Source organism: Pyxicephalus adspersus, chromosome 11, assembly GCF_032062135.1.
Source record: "Pyxicephalus adspersus chromosome 11, UCB_Pads_2.0, whole genome shotgun sequence".
Classification (NCBI taxonomy): Eukaryota; Metazoa; Chordata; class Amphibia; order Anura; family Pyxicephalidae; genus Pyxicephalus; species Pyxicephalus adspersus.
In genome coordinates, this window is record NC_092868.1 from 22109594 (window position 1) to 22124854 (window position 15261).

At 41.3% G+C, this 15261-nt stretch overlaps 1 protein-coding gene across 1 annotated transcript in view; it reads right to left on the bottom strand.

Moving 5' to 3' along the window:
• NR1H2 (nuclear receptor subfamily 1 group H member 2) overlaps positions 1 to 15261 on the bottom strand; it is a 163999-nt gene that overhangs the window by 90476 nt on the left and 58262 nt on the right. Inside the window, exon 5 of the mRNA XM_072427152.1 lies at positions 7239 to 7508. Within this exon, the coding sequence (XP_072283253.1) occupies positions 7239 to 7508 (270 nt within the window). The remainder of the gene's footprint in view (positions 1 to 7238; positions 7509 to 15261) is intronic.

Here is a 15261-nt window from a genome sequence, read left to right on the forward strand (position 1 = left end):
GAGGACAATACAGCTAGTACCTACTGGAAATAAAGGAGCTGTAAAGGAGAAAATGTTTTTATTACAATCATTAAAGGAACAGAGTGGACTTTTCCTGGAAAAGTTTAGGAAGAAAGACATTCAAACAGGAAAATCCAAATGGCCATCCAACTGAGCCTAATGTGCAACAGTGTTTGTGCAGAAACAAGCATGTAGCTGAAAATAGTGGCAAGCTGAAAGTTGTGCAACAGTCTGATATTTGTTTGCAGCAAGACAAATTTTGCTTCTGCTGAAGAGGCCGGTTGTCACTAAAGGGTGAGAAGAATCAAACCTGGAAGCATGCCATATCAAATATGAAGCACAGGCAACAAGGAGGATTCTGTAGGAAAACCGAGCTGCTGTTCTGCTTTTTGATGATTGTGTGGTCCCTGAAAATGAAATCAGCACACCCTTCTATGACTTCAGTTGGGACTTGTATTACCACGGAGCCTATGAAGAGTGCTGTACCTGCTGTGACTTGTAGTCATATGGAACCCATAGACAGTGATGTGTCTGCTTTTGTGCTTACCGTTTCTTGTAGTGCCATAGAGACTGAACTGTGAAATAAAATGAACAGTGCTGTGTCTGCTACTGGTGACCCTTCTGCTATAGTACCCTTTCTTGTTACAGCTCCCTCTGCTGGAATAAACTAAGTCCAATGTCATGTATCCTTCTGTTTCTGCTATTAGTTAAACATTGACTGAGCATCTGGGCACAAAGAAATGTTTTAATGTTTGTATGGACAATATGAACACCAAGCAAAAAGTCTGTGGATTAAGTGCAGAATAGGAACAATGGGTCAGCCAACACTGGGATACTTTGCCTCCAGTATCCCTGGGGGAATAATATCTATTTTAAAAGAAGGAATCTTTTGCAAATTAAATGGTTGAACAGAGGTACCCCACTCACTAGAAAATATATAGCAGATTTATTCTTAAAGATGCGTCTCTAATGTCAAGACAGCTATGCTTTAACAAGCCCTGTAGGTGTGGGGAATATGACTTATATGTGAAGCCAGAAAGCCTTGACATATTCTGGGAGAGAGAGGGTGATAACAGGGTGGGCTTGTTAGAGATATGTTGTGTAAGAGAATAAAATTAGGTTTCTGCCAAGCCTAAGAAATTTATAAATATTCACAAAGGGACAGATAGAGGGAAAAGTAGGCATTTGAGGCAAAAATGGGGTTAACTTGTATTTATTGTGTATAGAGTCTAAGTAGTCCTATTTCCAACATAGCATCTCTAGTCTAAGTATAAAAATGAAACAAAGCAAATGAAAAACTTTATTAGCAAAACAAAAAAGATATCCATCTTAAGGTTTTTTTGCTTATCTCATGTCCCGACACATTTTGCCAAGATAGCTGCCTCAGGGGATTAATGTGTACACTCGTGATCTCGCATACCAGGTAGCACAAGTTCTTTCCACAGACACAAATCTCGTGAGAACACACAAGTAAACATGGCTTTCAAATTCTAATCCCGTGAGATCATGCAGAGTAGCATGATCTTATGAGGTGGATAGCTTTAACAACAACTGCTATACAATAATTCCGCAGGATCTTGTAACCACACGGGATTTTCTAACCATTCTGACCCTGACTTACTCCATTTAAAGACGGAACCCGTGTGTCTGTAGATACACGGGTGCCCTGGTCCTTCGTAAGGCGGGTTAAATAAGGTAAATGTGAAAGTCTTGAGACGAGCATAACAATAAGGGTAAAAAATGTGAATAATTCCTTGGGAGGCCCATTAAATACGATTATTTTGGATGAACCATAATCAGTTACAAACAAATGATACCGAAGTGTAAAGCAAATAAATGTGTGCTTTACACTTCGGTACATAAAATTCTAACATTAGGCGCTATCTCTTGTATATAGTATTCTAAAAGAATATCATAATACTAAAGTGCTATGTTAGAAATACATGTTAACTTTATTTATGCCTCAAAGCCTACTTTTACCTCTATCTGTTCTTTTGTGAATATTTATTCTGGGAGAGATCTGAAGCTTCCTGTAAAGAGTGCAGAGTGGGAGAGATTCGTCCCCAGGTGTGCCCAAAGACAGCTCTTTATTAAGAACATCACCATACTGGTGAGAATGAGTCCATCCCTTCCATGGATCTGGCTCAGGGGTGAGGGAGATATGGGAAGGTTATGACTCCTCCATAAAAAGGTCTTGGATGAACAGGACATATGGACAAGCGCATGGAAGACCACCAGTGTAATAAAGTTTATCAGCGTTTATTGGCAGGGACAGAACAATTGTGTTTTACCCGGACCAACCAAAGCTATGCCACAAGTGTGATAATAAAAAAGCCATTTTGCAGCTTCCTGTTCTGAACTTAAGTGTACCTTGTGTCAGGAGTGGGGACATATGGCAAAGGATTGTAACAGGATTGTGTGCAATCTGTGTGGGGAAGTGGACCACTTTTACAACAAATGCATGCACAATCTGGAGACAGAAATGTGTGAAGAACTTTTAAAAATGGAACAGGAGGGTAGCAAAGAAAGTTAAGTTCAGGAAGCTGCAAAGCCTATTGAAGTGGTGCCTGAGGTTTCCCATTGTTTGGCGAGTTGGGTTCAGAATACTTTTAAGGAGTCTGGGATGAGTCTTACACCCTGGGGTTATTCCCGATACTCCCCATTCTGTGTCTGTGCCAGTTGTATCAGAATGTGTGGCCAAAGGGTAAAAGGGAGGGTAAGAAGGTAGTATCTAAAAGTACTTTTAAAGCTCCCTGGAGATCAACTAGGGTGGCAGGAAGGGAAATAGGGGGGTAAAGGGAAGCGGGTTTCCGGTGGGTCCCAGTTTTCAAAAAAAAAAAAAAAAAAAAAAAGGTTTAGAATGATTTTAACACTGTTATTAGGCCCAAAGACAGGAAAGGTTTCAGAGACAAGCTAGGATGTGATGGCTTTTTTTTTTTTTTTTTTAAATAGAGATGGTTAGAGACAGGCAGGTCTGATGGATGCGCTTTCAGGAGAGAGGAGGTTCACGTTCAGGAGAGGGACTAGTGAGAGTAGGACAGGTTTTTTAAAAGAAGAATTCTGCTTTCATGGGGCCTGAGGTTCGTGCTGTGGAGTTTTCTGACCACTTTATGCTATCTATGACTCTGAACGCTTCACATTCTCCGGTCAAAGAGAGGGGTATCTGGAAACCTAATTCGGAATGTGATAGATGTGATAAATATGTAAACTATCAGAGATTGTGCAGAAGGCTTGAAAAACTTATCTTGTGGAAAGGTAACCCAGAGGAGATTGAAGAGCTAAAACTCCTTTTGAGAGAAAAGCAATATGACCAGCAGGCTTCTTTGGTTTAGGAAAGGTAATATGAGAAATACCACTCACCTGACCCCCACCAAAATTGTAAACAGGGCTCAGGTTCCCTAGATACATCCAGTAGAGGGATCATAGATGTCGTCAGAACATACAGTGAGGGAAAGAAGTATTTGATCCCTTGCTGATTTTGTACATTTGCCCTCTGACAAAGAAATGAGCAGTCTATGATTGTAATGGTAGGTTTATTGTAGGTGTGAGAGACAGAACAACAACAAAAGAACCCTCAAAAACCCAGTGCTCAAAAAGTCATAGCTTGATGTGCATTGTAATGAGTGGAATAAGTAGTGTGACTCGAGGTGGATTTACCATGCAAAAAGCAGTAATCCCGAGTCACAATCAGGGTCGCTTTAAACTTAAAAAGCTTACCATGCACCGTTGGCGCCCCCCGTCGTCCTGCTGGTCCCCCACAGGTCCTGGGGACACATCCTTCCCCTCGATCTTCAGCCGCGAACTGCAGAGACCATCTCTAGGGTTTCCTGGTGACATCTATGCATGCGTTGGTGCAGGCGGGAGGAACGGCGGGAAATTCAAAAAATTTTCTATTGGATTCAATACAAAAAGACTGTATTGAGTCCAATACAAAGAAATCTTCATATAATACATATATAATTATATTATACACGATACATGCTACTGTACAGTTATACTACGTTAACTATTTTTTTTAAACTGAATTGTTTTTTTTTTTAAAGTTTATTATTAAATTTAATAAATATTGGATATATTTCGGCGAATTATGGCTAAGAATTATAGCCTAAAATGTAAAATAAATTTCCATGCAAAAAAAAGTAACGATTTTTGCATGGAAATACAAAGAGAATTAGAACGCTAGGGGGGTTAAGTGAGCTCAGAAGTGTGGCAGGGGTCCTCACTGAGGCCCCTGCTATACATATTTGCAATTAACTCCTTCATTCAAAGGCTAGAGAGTGGACTGCTGTGTGGGGTGTTCCTTTGGGCTACCTTTAAGAGTAGTCACTCATGCCAATGATGCATCTGTGATTATCTCTGAAACAGAGATAAGCGCAGGTGGTAATCTCATAGATTGAACCGTATGCAGAGGACCTCGGGTTCTAAGATCAACCACAACAAATATGAAGTTTTCTGGATAGATAGGGAAGGTGAGAGTTTTGACCTCCCATGAACATTCTCAGAACCTCAGGAGGAAGTCAAAATTTTAGAGATTCATTTTTGGCCAGGTGGGAAAGTAAATTGGAAATTGCATGTGCCAAAATGGGCAAAGTGGAAGAATTGGAGATTATATTATATTATTATATTATTCTGATATATGTCAGTTTTGTATGTCTTTTTCTAGCTTCCCTGAACACTAGGATGTATGAGGGAGTGCTGAGAAATTCCTGGCTTTGCCCCCTTCCAGATGAAATAGAAAAATGTGTTTGGAGACCTATGACAGCCTAATATCTTAGTATGTAACTGTGCAAATATCAGGTCTTTGTGATTCTTTCCTAGACATGTGCAAGCTTTTAGCGAAGTGGGTGCCCAAAATGTTTGAACACTGACCAGAAGGAATGAGTTGAAACATCCAAAGCGGTTTTGGCCCATTTTGAAGCTGCACAGAACTTTTTGGCTAGGTTAATGACTGAGTATGAAACCTGGCTCCACATCTATGATCCTAAAACCAAGGAGCAGTCAAAGGAATGGCACCACAGCGGCTTCCCGCGGCTGAAGAAGTTCTGAACCCAGAAATCAGCCAAAAAAGTCATAGCATCCGTTTTCTGGGACAAAGATGGTATTCTGTTGGTGGACTACCTACCTCAGGGCCCTAGAATCATAGGACAGAGTATTATGTTAACCTCCTGGACCAGCTGAAGGAGGCAATTACACAGACGAAACACTGTGGAAAGTTGACCAAAGGCATCCTTTTTTGCAGGACAACGCATCCGTGCACACGTCCAACATTGTGGCTACCAAATTGAACACCCTGGGTTTCCAATTGGTCCACCATCCCCCCTACTCACCTGACCTGGCCCCTTTGGACTAAGATCTGTTCCTGAATTTGAAGAAACACCTGGAGGGGCAACATTTTGAGGACATTTCTGACATCAAAGATGTTTGCCGCTCAACCAAAAGGACTTTTATTTTAACGGTCTAGAAAAGCTGCAACTACGCTGTACCAAGTGCATCAGTCTTAGGGGGGGAATTTGTTGAATAAATGTGTTATTTCGTAACTCTTGCTCTCTTCTTTCTGGGCAAAGCCAGGAACTTCTCAGCACCCCCTCGTATAGCTGCTTCTTCCAGATGCTCTGAGGAAACATGACAAACCTGATGAAGAGGAATATGTCTTACATATCAGGAAGGGAGGATGGCCTAGGTCAACCCAGTGGTATTCTTTTCTCTGCTATTTATCAAGTTTAATTTTCGTAACATGTTTGCAGAGAACTCTCCTGGCTGGGTGGGAATTTTCCAGTCCTGGCTCAAGCCTTTTATGTGTAATTGGGAAACTGGGGGAAATGCAGAAATGCCAAGTGCACAAAAGGAAATTTAGGGCCTTAAGTTCAAGAATAGATAGTTATATAGAAATAAGTAATCTGGGTATATAAAACTGGCTTAAATCAGATCCTATATTGAATTCATTGAGATTTCTTCTCCACAAGTTACAAGCCTGCCTGGGACAGTGCCACAAGTTCCTCTGACGAGAAGTTTTTAGGCAAAGAAACGTTCAAATAGAAGCAAAGAAACTCGCAATAAAACAAATGAGTGTTGTGGCTTATAAATAGAAAGGACACGTCTTTAACTTGTGGGTCTATCTACACATTTTATATGGCGGCTATCTTGGTTTAATCATAAAAAGCTCTAATCATTTTAATAACCAAGCAGCAGAGTGGTTTCAGGCTACCAAACACCTCATTTGAAGGGAGGTGTCAATAGTTGAACTTTACCACGAGCACAGAGTCTGATTACTCTGATTAAACAATTTTTAAAGAAATTAGAATATGTCTAGGAAATTAGAGTAAAAAAAACTGTTGGTAAAAGAAAAAGATCCCCCCGGAAAGATTGTTTTTTTTTAGATTCCTACTGACCACCATATTAATGTACTGCGGGCTGTGCATATACTAATCATAGCAGGGGCTCCATAAAGACCTGAAAAGTTATTTCAAGGGGTTCCCCCATGTTAAAAAGGTTCAGAAACACTGCTCAATCATCAAAGGCCACATAAAGGCTAGGATTTTCACCTAAACAGACACTTTCTGATTTTAAACCACACCTTACTAAATTCACTGGGAAAGCAGGTGCTTGACTGGATGACAGCCCAGAACAAGACATCTTTATCTAGCAGAGCTGAACATTAATGTCTTTCTTCTAAAGTACAATGACTTACATTAGGCTTGTGCTGCACATGAATGGGTACAACCACTGTCCTGTGCTTTTTCTAGTGTACAACCTAGTGCCCCCAGTACAACACTAGCACACGTCAAACATTCTAACCTGTGTCTTCCCATAGAATAATTCAAATAATAGGAGTCTCGATTCAGAGACATGTTTTCTTTACAAAAAACAGAATTACAGTGTTTTTTTTTTTTTTTGCAGAATTTTTTTTTTTTTTTTTAACTGGGTGGTGTACCGTTTATTGTGACCCAACTTTTCAGTTAACACCTAAAAACAGGTGGGTGGCTAAAAAAGAATGGAGAGAACACCTGAATTACATTTTAACAAGCCTGAACAATTAGCACACTGGCTATGTTAAAGTTAACTGAACCAGGGCAAATGATTAGGTTATGCAAGTTAAAAAGAAGAGAAAAGAAGTAACTATTTTACCATCTGTTGTTGCCGAGGACAGATCAGTGCATCTCCTGCCATCCTTAGTACCCCCACCAAAAAATACAGTCATTGGAAACATTAAAATTTATATTTATTTTTTAAGGACTTACATTGCTCCCGCATACCGGCCTCTCTGCACTTTCGAAGCCTGCACTCCTGGCATTTGCGGCGCATGAACATGTCCATCTGACACTTGCCATTGTTCTTGCAAGTGTACTTGGCATTCTTTATCACACTGCGTCTGAAAAATCCTTTACAGCCCTCACAGCTGAGCACATTATAGTGGAATCCTGAGGCTTTATCACCACACACACTGCAAACTTCATTGCCCAACATCTTCGGTGCAGGGCCCTTCTTCCTTTTACGTTCTGGCTCCTCTGCTGTTGGCAAACAAAAATTATACATTTAAGTTTAACTGTGAATAAAGTTCAAACACTTGACAGAAAAGTGACACCATACCCAGCACTAGAATACTGGCAGCAAGACTGCAGGTGTGCTATATGCATGCTCTCTCCAAGCAAATAGTCCGGACAAAAAAGTAACACAAACTTCACAGTAAAACTGCCTTCCATTGGTTCTAAATTGAAAAGCATTAAAAACAAATAATTTCAACCTAGCAGGGTCTTAAAGAGTACACTTTAGTACATCTTATTTGAGGGTCCTTGCCGACAGCATCAGACATTCCTGCACAGTAACAATGATTAGCGTCATTACAGCTGCTCAGTTCAACCATAAACCACTAGTAAACCTTGGCACTGGCTGGTTCCAAGCTACACTTTACAATGGATCAGTGCCCTGACCCACCGTTATTTGCATACAGTGGTATGAATGATAAAAAAAACCACTGCATGATAGTTTCTAGCTCCACACCTACAAGAGGTCAGGTATACCCCTCAGTCTCCCCGAGACCCAGGCAATGAGCGAGTATATCAAAGAAAAGCAGCAGAGGGGTTTATACTTAAGACCTCTTCCCCTGCTGCAGCAGGATTTTTTTTTGTCCAGAAAAAAAGATGGGAATCTCCAAATATGTATTGACTACTACATTGTATCCGTGGTGCACAGATCTTTACTTAGCTAGACCTCCGAGGCCCATATAATCCAATTTGGATCAAAAAGGAGGATGAATGGAAAACAACAATTAACACCAGAGATGGGCATTATGACTACCTTGTGATGTCTCTAATGCCCCGGTAGTTTTACAACACTTTGTAATGAGGCGTTTCGAGATCTTTTATATATCTGCGGTTTTGTCTATTTGGATGACATTCTGATTTTTTTTCTGCAGACTTGCCATCTCAAAGACAACATGTCCGTTTAGTCCTACAACGGCTGAGGGACAATGGTCTCTATGCGAAGGCAGAGAAGTGCCTGTTCAAACTCCTTCTGGCACCTTTCCTGGGTTACAGTTTTCAAAGAGGAAACTCCACACTTTACAAACTATTACCAGCAGTTTATTAGGAATTACTTCATGCTAGTAGCTCCCATTACGGCACTGACCCGGAAGGATGCTGATGCCAAGAACTGGCCCTCTGAGGCTAGTAAGGCTTTTTATATCCTAAAACAGGCTTTTCTTTGTGGCCCAGCACTGGTTAGGCCTGATGTCACTAGGCCCTCCATCTGAGTGGGAGCTATCCTTTTCCAGACCCCCACCAGAGCTTGACGACCCTGTGCATTTTTCTCAAGAAAATTCTCCCCCACAGAAAACATTTACTCCATTGAGGACAGGGAGCTCCTAACCATCAAGCTTGCTCTGGAGGAATGGCAATACATTGTGGAGGGTTTGCCTCACAAACTCACTATTTTTATTGACCATAAGAACCTACAGTACCTACAATCTGCTCATTGACTTACCTCTCGGCATGCCCACTGCTCTTTTTTCTTTTCTCGGTTTGATTTTATCATTACCTTCAAACCTGGTTCTGCTACCTCTCGAGCTAACGCTCTTTCTCGCTCTTTTCACCTACAGGATTCTGAGACTGCTGTGGAGCCAGAGTTTATCATCCCTCCAGCTCACATCATAGCCTTGACCCCTTTCCAGGAATCCACTGGTCCTCCAGATAAAACCTTAGTGCCACCTCAACTTTGCACCAGAAATTTTACAATGGGCACAATTCCAAACTTTCTGGTCATCTGGGAGTTCATAGAGCACTCACATTTGTCTCGTCCGTACTCGTGACCCAACCTTCGTAAGGATGTGATGGACTATGTCAAGGCCTGCGTTGTCTGTGCTCAGTCGAAGTAGTCTACCTTGGCCCTAGCAGGTCCACTCCTTTCTTTGCCCATTCCCAAGGAGCCTTGGAGTCACCGTTCCATAGATTTCATTACAGATCTTCCACCTTCCGATGGCTGTACTGTTATTTGAGTGGTAGTGGATCACTTTTCCAAGATAGCCCACTTTGTACCCCTTCCCGCTTCACCATCGGCAGCTGCATTTTTGCCAAATCTTTATCCATGAACTTTTAAGGCTTTGCGGTATGCCCACACATATTGTATCTGACCATGGGGTTCAGTTTAACTCCAGCTTTTGGAATGGCTTCTGTAAATCCTTGGACATTTCTCCTAAGTTTTCTTCAGCCTATCACCCGCAAACTAATGAGCAGATGAAAAGACTAAACCAGGTCTTGAAAAAATATCTTTGAGCACTTTATCTGCCCATCTTGACGACTGGGTAACTACTACCATGGGCAGAGTTTGCTCACAATAATATCAGCAACAGCACTCAAAAGAGTCTTCTTTCTTACGTTTGTCTACGACAAACACCCTTGTCTCCCATCTCCTATACCCTGCTCTGTGGAAATACCTGCACTTAGTGGCCTGTAAAGGAACTTTTATAGTATCTAGTCTTCTACCTGTGAGGATCTACCGTGTTTCCCCGAAAATAAGACACGGTCTTATATTTTTTTGGCCTCCCAAAAACACACTAGGTCTTATTTTCAGGGGATGTCTTATATACCGGTATATTTTTTTTTAATGAAAAAAAACACTTACCATATTCATGTAGAACAATGTACATTTATTCATGTACGAAACCACAAACAAACAAATGTAACAAACCTATTCAGGTGCAACAGTCTACATGTATTCATGTATAAGAATGTGCGTTTATTCAAATACAAGAATGTCATCTTCTTCTGGAATGTCGTCATAAAACTTACCTTATCAGAAGACGCGATCCCGAGTTCTGGCTTCTGACAGGCGAAGTGCATGTAGTATCACTCCGCCTGTGACAGGAGCCGGAACTACAAGGAAAGCATCGGCTTGTGCGGCTCCGGAGTGTGCACTCCCGCTGCCTTCACAGGGAAAGAACTCGGTAAGTACTATTTTTTTTTCTTTTTCTCCTAGGTCTTATATTAGGGCAGGTTGAGACAATAGTGATAGGTCTTACTTTCGGGGTAGGTCTTACTTTCGGGGAAAACACGGTATAACACACTTCTCTCAGACATAAATTTTTCGATCAGCATTGCCGTAAGGTACCTCCTCTGCAACCTGGGAATAAAGTCTGGCTCTCCACAAACAACATCTGTTGCAATGTCCCTTCTCTGAGGTTTTCTCCGCGTTTCATTGGTCCATACGTTATTACTGCCCAGGTCAATCCGTTCTGTTTTAAACTGCGCCTGCCTCCACATTTCAAATTACCCAATGCTTTCCATGAGTCTCTTCTTAAGCCATTCGTCCTGAATCGCTTTTCTCATCCATCTCCGGTGGTTACTCCTGCACTAGATTATTTTCAGGAATTTAAAGTCCATCAAATTCTGGATTCCAAGATTTCTCGCAAGAAGCTGATGTACCTGACTGACTGGAAAGGTTTGGATCCTCAGGAGAGATTGTGGGTTCCAGCATCAGATGTGTCAGCACCTTTTCTTGCCAAAAGGTTTCAACTTCAACTTCCTCATTAAAGCGCAGGCGTCTCTCTTTTGCGCATGCAGGCAGTTCTGATTCTGGGTGTGCCTCAACTTCCAAGCTTTATCAGTTTCATCCAACCTGTTGGCCAATCAGAAAATAGCTTCTTATCCACCCCTGGCTATTTAGCTAGCTCAGACACAGCACTCAGCGTTCATGCAACGTGTCTCCACAATGTTCCTCCCAGTCTGTGGATATTCCTGTGTCACGTGTGCTTCCAGTGTCTCCTGTGTTCCTTGTGTCTGAAGTAGCCTCTGTCACTGATGTCTATTTCCTAGATCCCTGGTATTTGACCCCTGGCCTGTGAACAGACCCCTCTTGCTTGCTGCCTTCCCTGATGCCGGCCTCCTTGACGATTTTTCTGCTTAGTGATTTTGCACTGTGTATCTTCCTGCATACCCTGGTGTGCCCAAGGACTGCAAGCTGGCAGTAACCAGCAGTGCAACATCCTCACCCCCAGAAGCTCTGGAGAAGACCTTCCGTCATCTATAATTCAATTTTTGTAGTGGTCGACAAACTCCTAAGATGGCCCATTTCATCTCCATGAAGGAGACCCTGTCTGCCACAGCTACAGCTGAGGTTTTCTTGAAAGATATAGTCAGATTTATGGAATTCTGGAAGATATGGTATGATAGCGGAGCACAGTTTACCACCAAATTTTAGAACTCTGCAAGAAGCTTCAGATTCGGTCCTTACTTTTTTCTAGTTAACATCCCCAGAGCAACAGCCAGACAGAGGACTATTCAGGCTCTGGAGCAAAATCTTTGTTGTTTCTCATTTGTCTCACAGGATAACTGGGCTTTTTTTCTCCCTATGGCAGAGTTTGCCTAATAAAATGCCACAAACTTAGCTACCTTTCAATCCCCGTTTTGTGCAAACCATGGATTCCACCCTACAGCTTTTCACTTGCTGTGCTGACATTTTGGTCCCTGAGGTACAGGATCGAGTGGCTTTCATCATCAATAACCTGAAACAAATTAGGTCTTGTCTGGTCCAAGCTCAGCCGACAAAAGAAAGGCTGTCAAGAAGAGAAGAGCCTGTCCTAAATTTAAACCAGGCAATTTAGTTTAGCTTTTCACCTCAAACCTGAAACTTTGCTGTCCCTCCAAGAAATTGGGACTAAAGTTTATTTAGACTTTTCCAGTCCTAAAGATTATTAACCTGTCCAGCTTATTTTTCCTGGCTCCATGAAAATGTATTCATGTTTACTGTCGAAAAACCAGTGGTACAAAGCTCTCTAGCTGCCAGAGCTTCAACTCAGCCTTCTTCCGTCTTTGATGAAAGTAATGAAGAATTCGAAGTTGAGGCGATTCTAGATTTAGAGATTGGCTGCCTTCAGTAGCTGATCAAAAGGAAAGGGTTTGGTCTGGAAGAAAATTCCTGAGAATCTTCCAGCAATCAGGATGGTGAGGGATTTTCACTGTGCTCACCTGGAGAAGCCAGGCCTTAGATTTTTCTTAGATTGTTTTCTGTAACTTGCTACAACCAGACAACCAACACAATTCATGTGGAAGAGGTGAGCCAGTTTAAAGTAAATTTCACTGATCACCTTTAGGCAATTAAAGGTTTCTTATTATTTTGGAATGACCTGTAGCCTTGTGAATTCTGTATTACAAAGAAATATCCCCACTAGGGACACAAGACAACAATAAAGATATTTATATTAGAAGAGAGAGGGGTATTGTTTTTCTCAATTTATGTCAAGCCTCTAAATATGATAATTTGAAAGAGAAAAAGAAAACAAGTCATAATCGCATACAGTTTACTTGTGATTTATAACAGAAATACAAACTAATTGATTGTATAATATTACATTTGTTCCAAATAAATACTGGCTTCCTCTGGGGATAACAAATCATCTAGAGCAGGGGTCGGCAAAATTTTCTGGCCACTAGGCCATTCTAGGGGTGGGCGGACTCTTGAGTCCCGCCCAATGGCTCCGCCCCCACCGGGGAACACCCCCTGAAGTGAAATCCCTCTCCTACGTATGCATTGCGGAGGAGAGGAATTTACCTTCAGGGAGCATTCCCTATTTACCCTGTGGCGGAAATCTCAACGCCAGCCGCAGTAAACAGGGGAGCCACAGCAAGGAGGCGGGACCGGCTTGGGTAGTTCCCAACGCCCCCTGGCAGATCCGCCTGAGCCGCAGGATGCCGGCGGCCATTAGGCCGATCGGCCAGGGGGCGTTGGGCTGGAACATACTACCAGCCAGGCTGTATCTGGCCTAAAGGCCGGAGTTTGCCAACCCCTGATCTACAGTAACAACATAAGAATAAAATAAAATAGGTATATCACCAAAAAAACACAAGTAAACAAATAGTGCAAACATAAAAAAAGTGCAATACATTGTACAGTACAGACCCCTATATATGTACGAAACCTTATAATGTGCAATACATATAACTGGGCAGATTATTAAAAAGGTATAATAGTCTTTCACTTTCTGGTACACATTCATATTAATGTGTCCTGTACTTATCAATAGCTTGCTAGAATATATAGATCGCTAAAGTATCATATACTTATGTACCAACTTTCTATAATTCAATAAAGAGAATGCAAAGAGGAGAATATAATGTCATAAATCAATACATTACAATAACTTAAAAAGAGGCAAAGGAAGGGAATATATAGAGAGGAAAAAAGGCAAGTATGAAGTTTACTATATTTAATTGTTGTACAATGCCTATATAGTGTAAATATGGAGCCACTATTTTGAATTGTTGCACAAAGTATTTTTGGGAGTATTCTAATAATAATAAAAAAAGTTTAAAGGAGAATACATCATTTAAATCTGGAGGGGTGGTTGCGTTAAGATCAACGATCCATCTCGCTTTATGTTGGAGGAGGATTTTGTCACTAGCGCTGAAAATGAAACGAAATGAAACTTATCAAAATTATGCTTTGTTCCGACATGATAGCTAATGGGTGTTATAATTTTGCCTGATTCAATCAATTATATGTGCTCGTATATACGCTTTCGAAAAGCTCTTTTGGTTTATTAAATAAATTACACCTGTAGCTGAGCAATTGATGTGTTGATGTATTTTAGAAGTTTTTTTTTTGGGGAGTTGGATAATTTGTTGTTCTTTGACCCATTTGCATTGTGTGCAACTTCTGCATTTAAATTCTCCTTTGGGGTTTACAGATTTGGTGGTAGGTTGATTGGTCTTGGACAGTCGCATAATGACTATATACCAATGTATCTTTTAAAGATGGGGATTTCCGAAAGGTGTAAGGAAAGGTAAGGAGTGGCATTTTGCTGAGGCTTGGAGTTAAATTGTTTTTGTGCTTTTGCTGTTTTGTAGATGATTGAGTTATGTTGAAACTAGTTGTATCCTTCTCATCAGTAAACTAATGTCTGCTTCCTCCCTTTTTACCTTGAAACTCTCCCCTTCCTCCCTTCGTCCATTTATCTGTTCTCTTGACATGAATATTCTGTTTTAAGAAATCCACAAGGACATTTGTCATGTCTGCTAGTTGTCTATAGTCACGCGATCATGCTTTGAATTGGTATATAAACTGTGTGCAAACAATAAAGTTTTGAGAGTAATTAAACTACATGCTAGCGTGGTGTCGTTATCGCTCTCCCAGCGCTGAAGGCAGAAATCACTGAGCAGAGGGTCTAGCAGTGGTCTGGGACTACTTATTGCCTTAACAATTAGGTGTCAGAAGTGGGATATCTGCCTACCTAAAGGCCCAGGACAAGGGTAAGTGGAAATTTCTTTTCTACCTCTACCCTCCCCGTGTCATTGTAGATATCTCACGAAACTAGAGCGCACTGTGGCAGTGCGGCTTCCCTCGGAAAAGACTGGGTTCCTGAAAAGACTTGAGATAAATAGATAGCATGTACATGAAGCTAGTGATTTCTGCCTTTACAATTTAGTGTAAATAATTTAGAAGTGTAAGAAATATCGTATATAAGATAAGTTTGTGTACTAATCTGGTTGCTGAGGTGAGGTTGGGGCAATCCTTACTGCTGTGTGCCTCAGGCAAGCAGTAACGTGACCCAAGCTGCATTTTGGAAAGCAGTCCTGGGAACAGAACATCAGCGAGCACTGCAGCTACCCTGTTTCCCCGAATTATAAGGCACGGTCTTATATTTTTTGAAATGCCAAAATATGCCCTAGGTCTTATTTTCAGGGGATGTCTTATTTTTCCATGAAGACTACAGTACACATTTATTGTTGAAAGTCACTCATGTTCCATTGATTGTCCCCTTCTGATCACTCT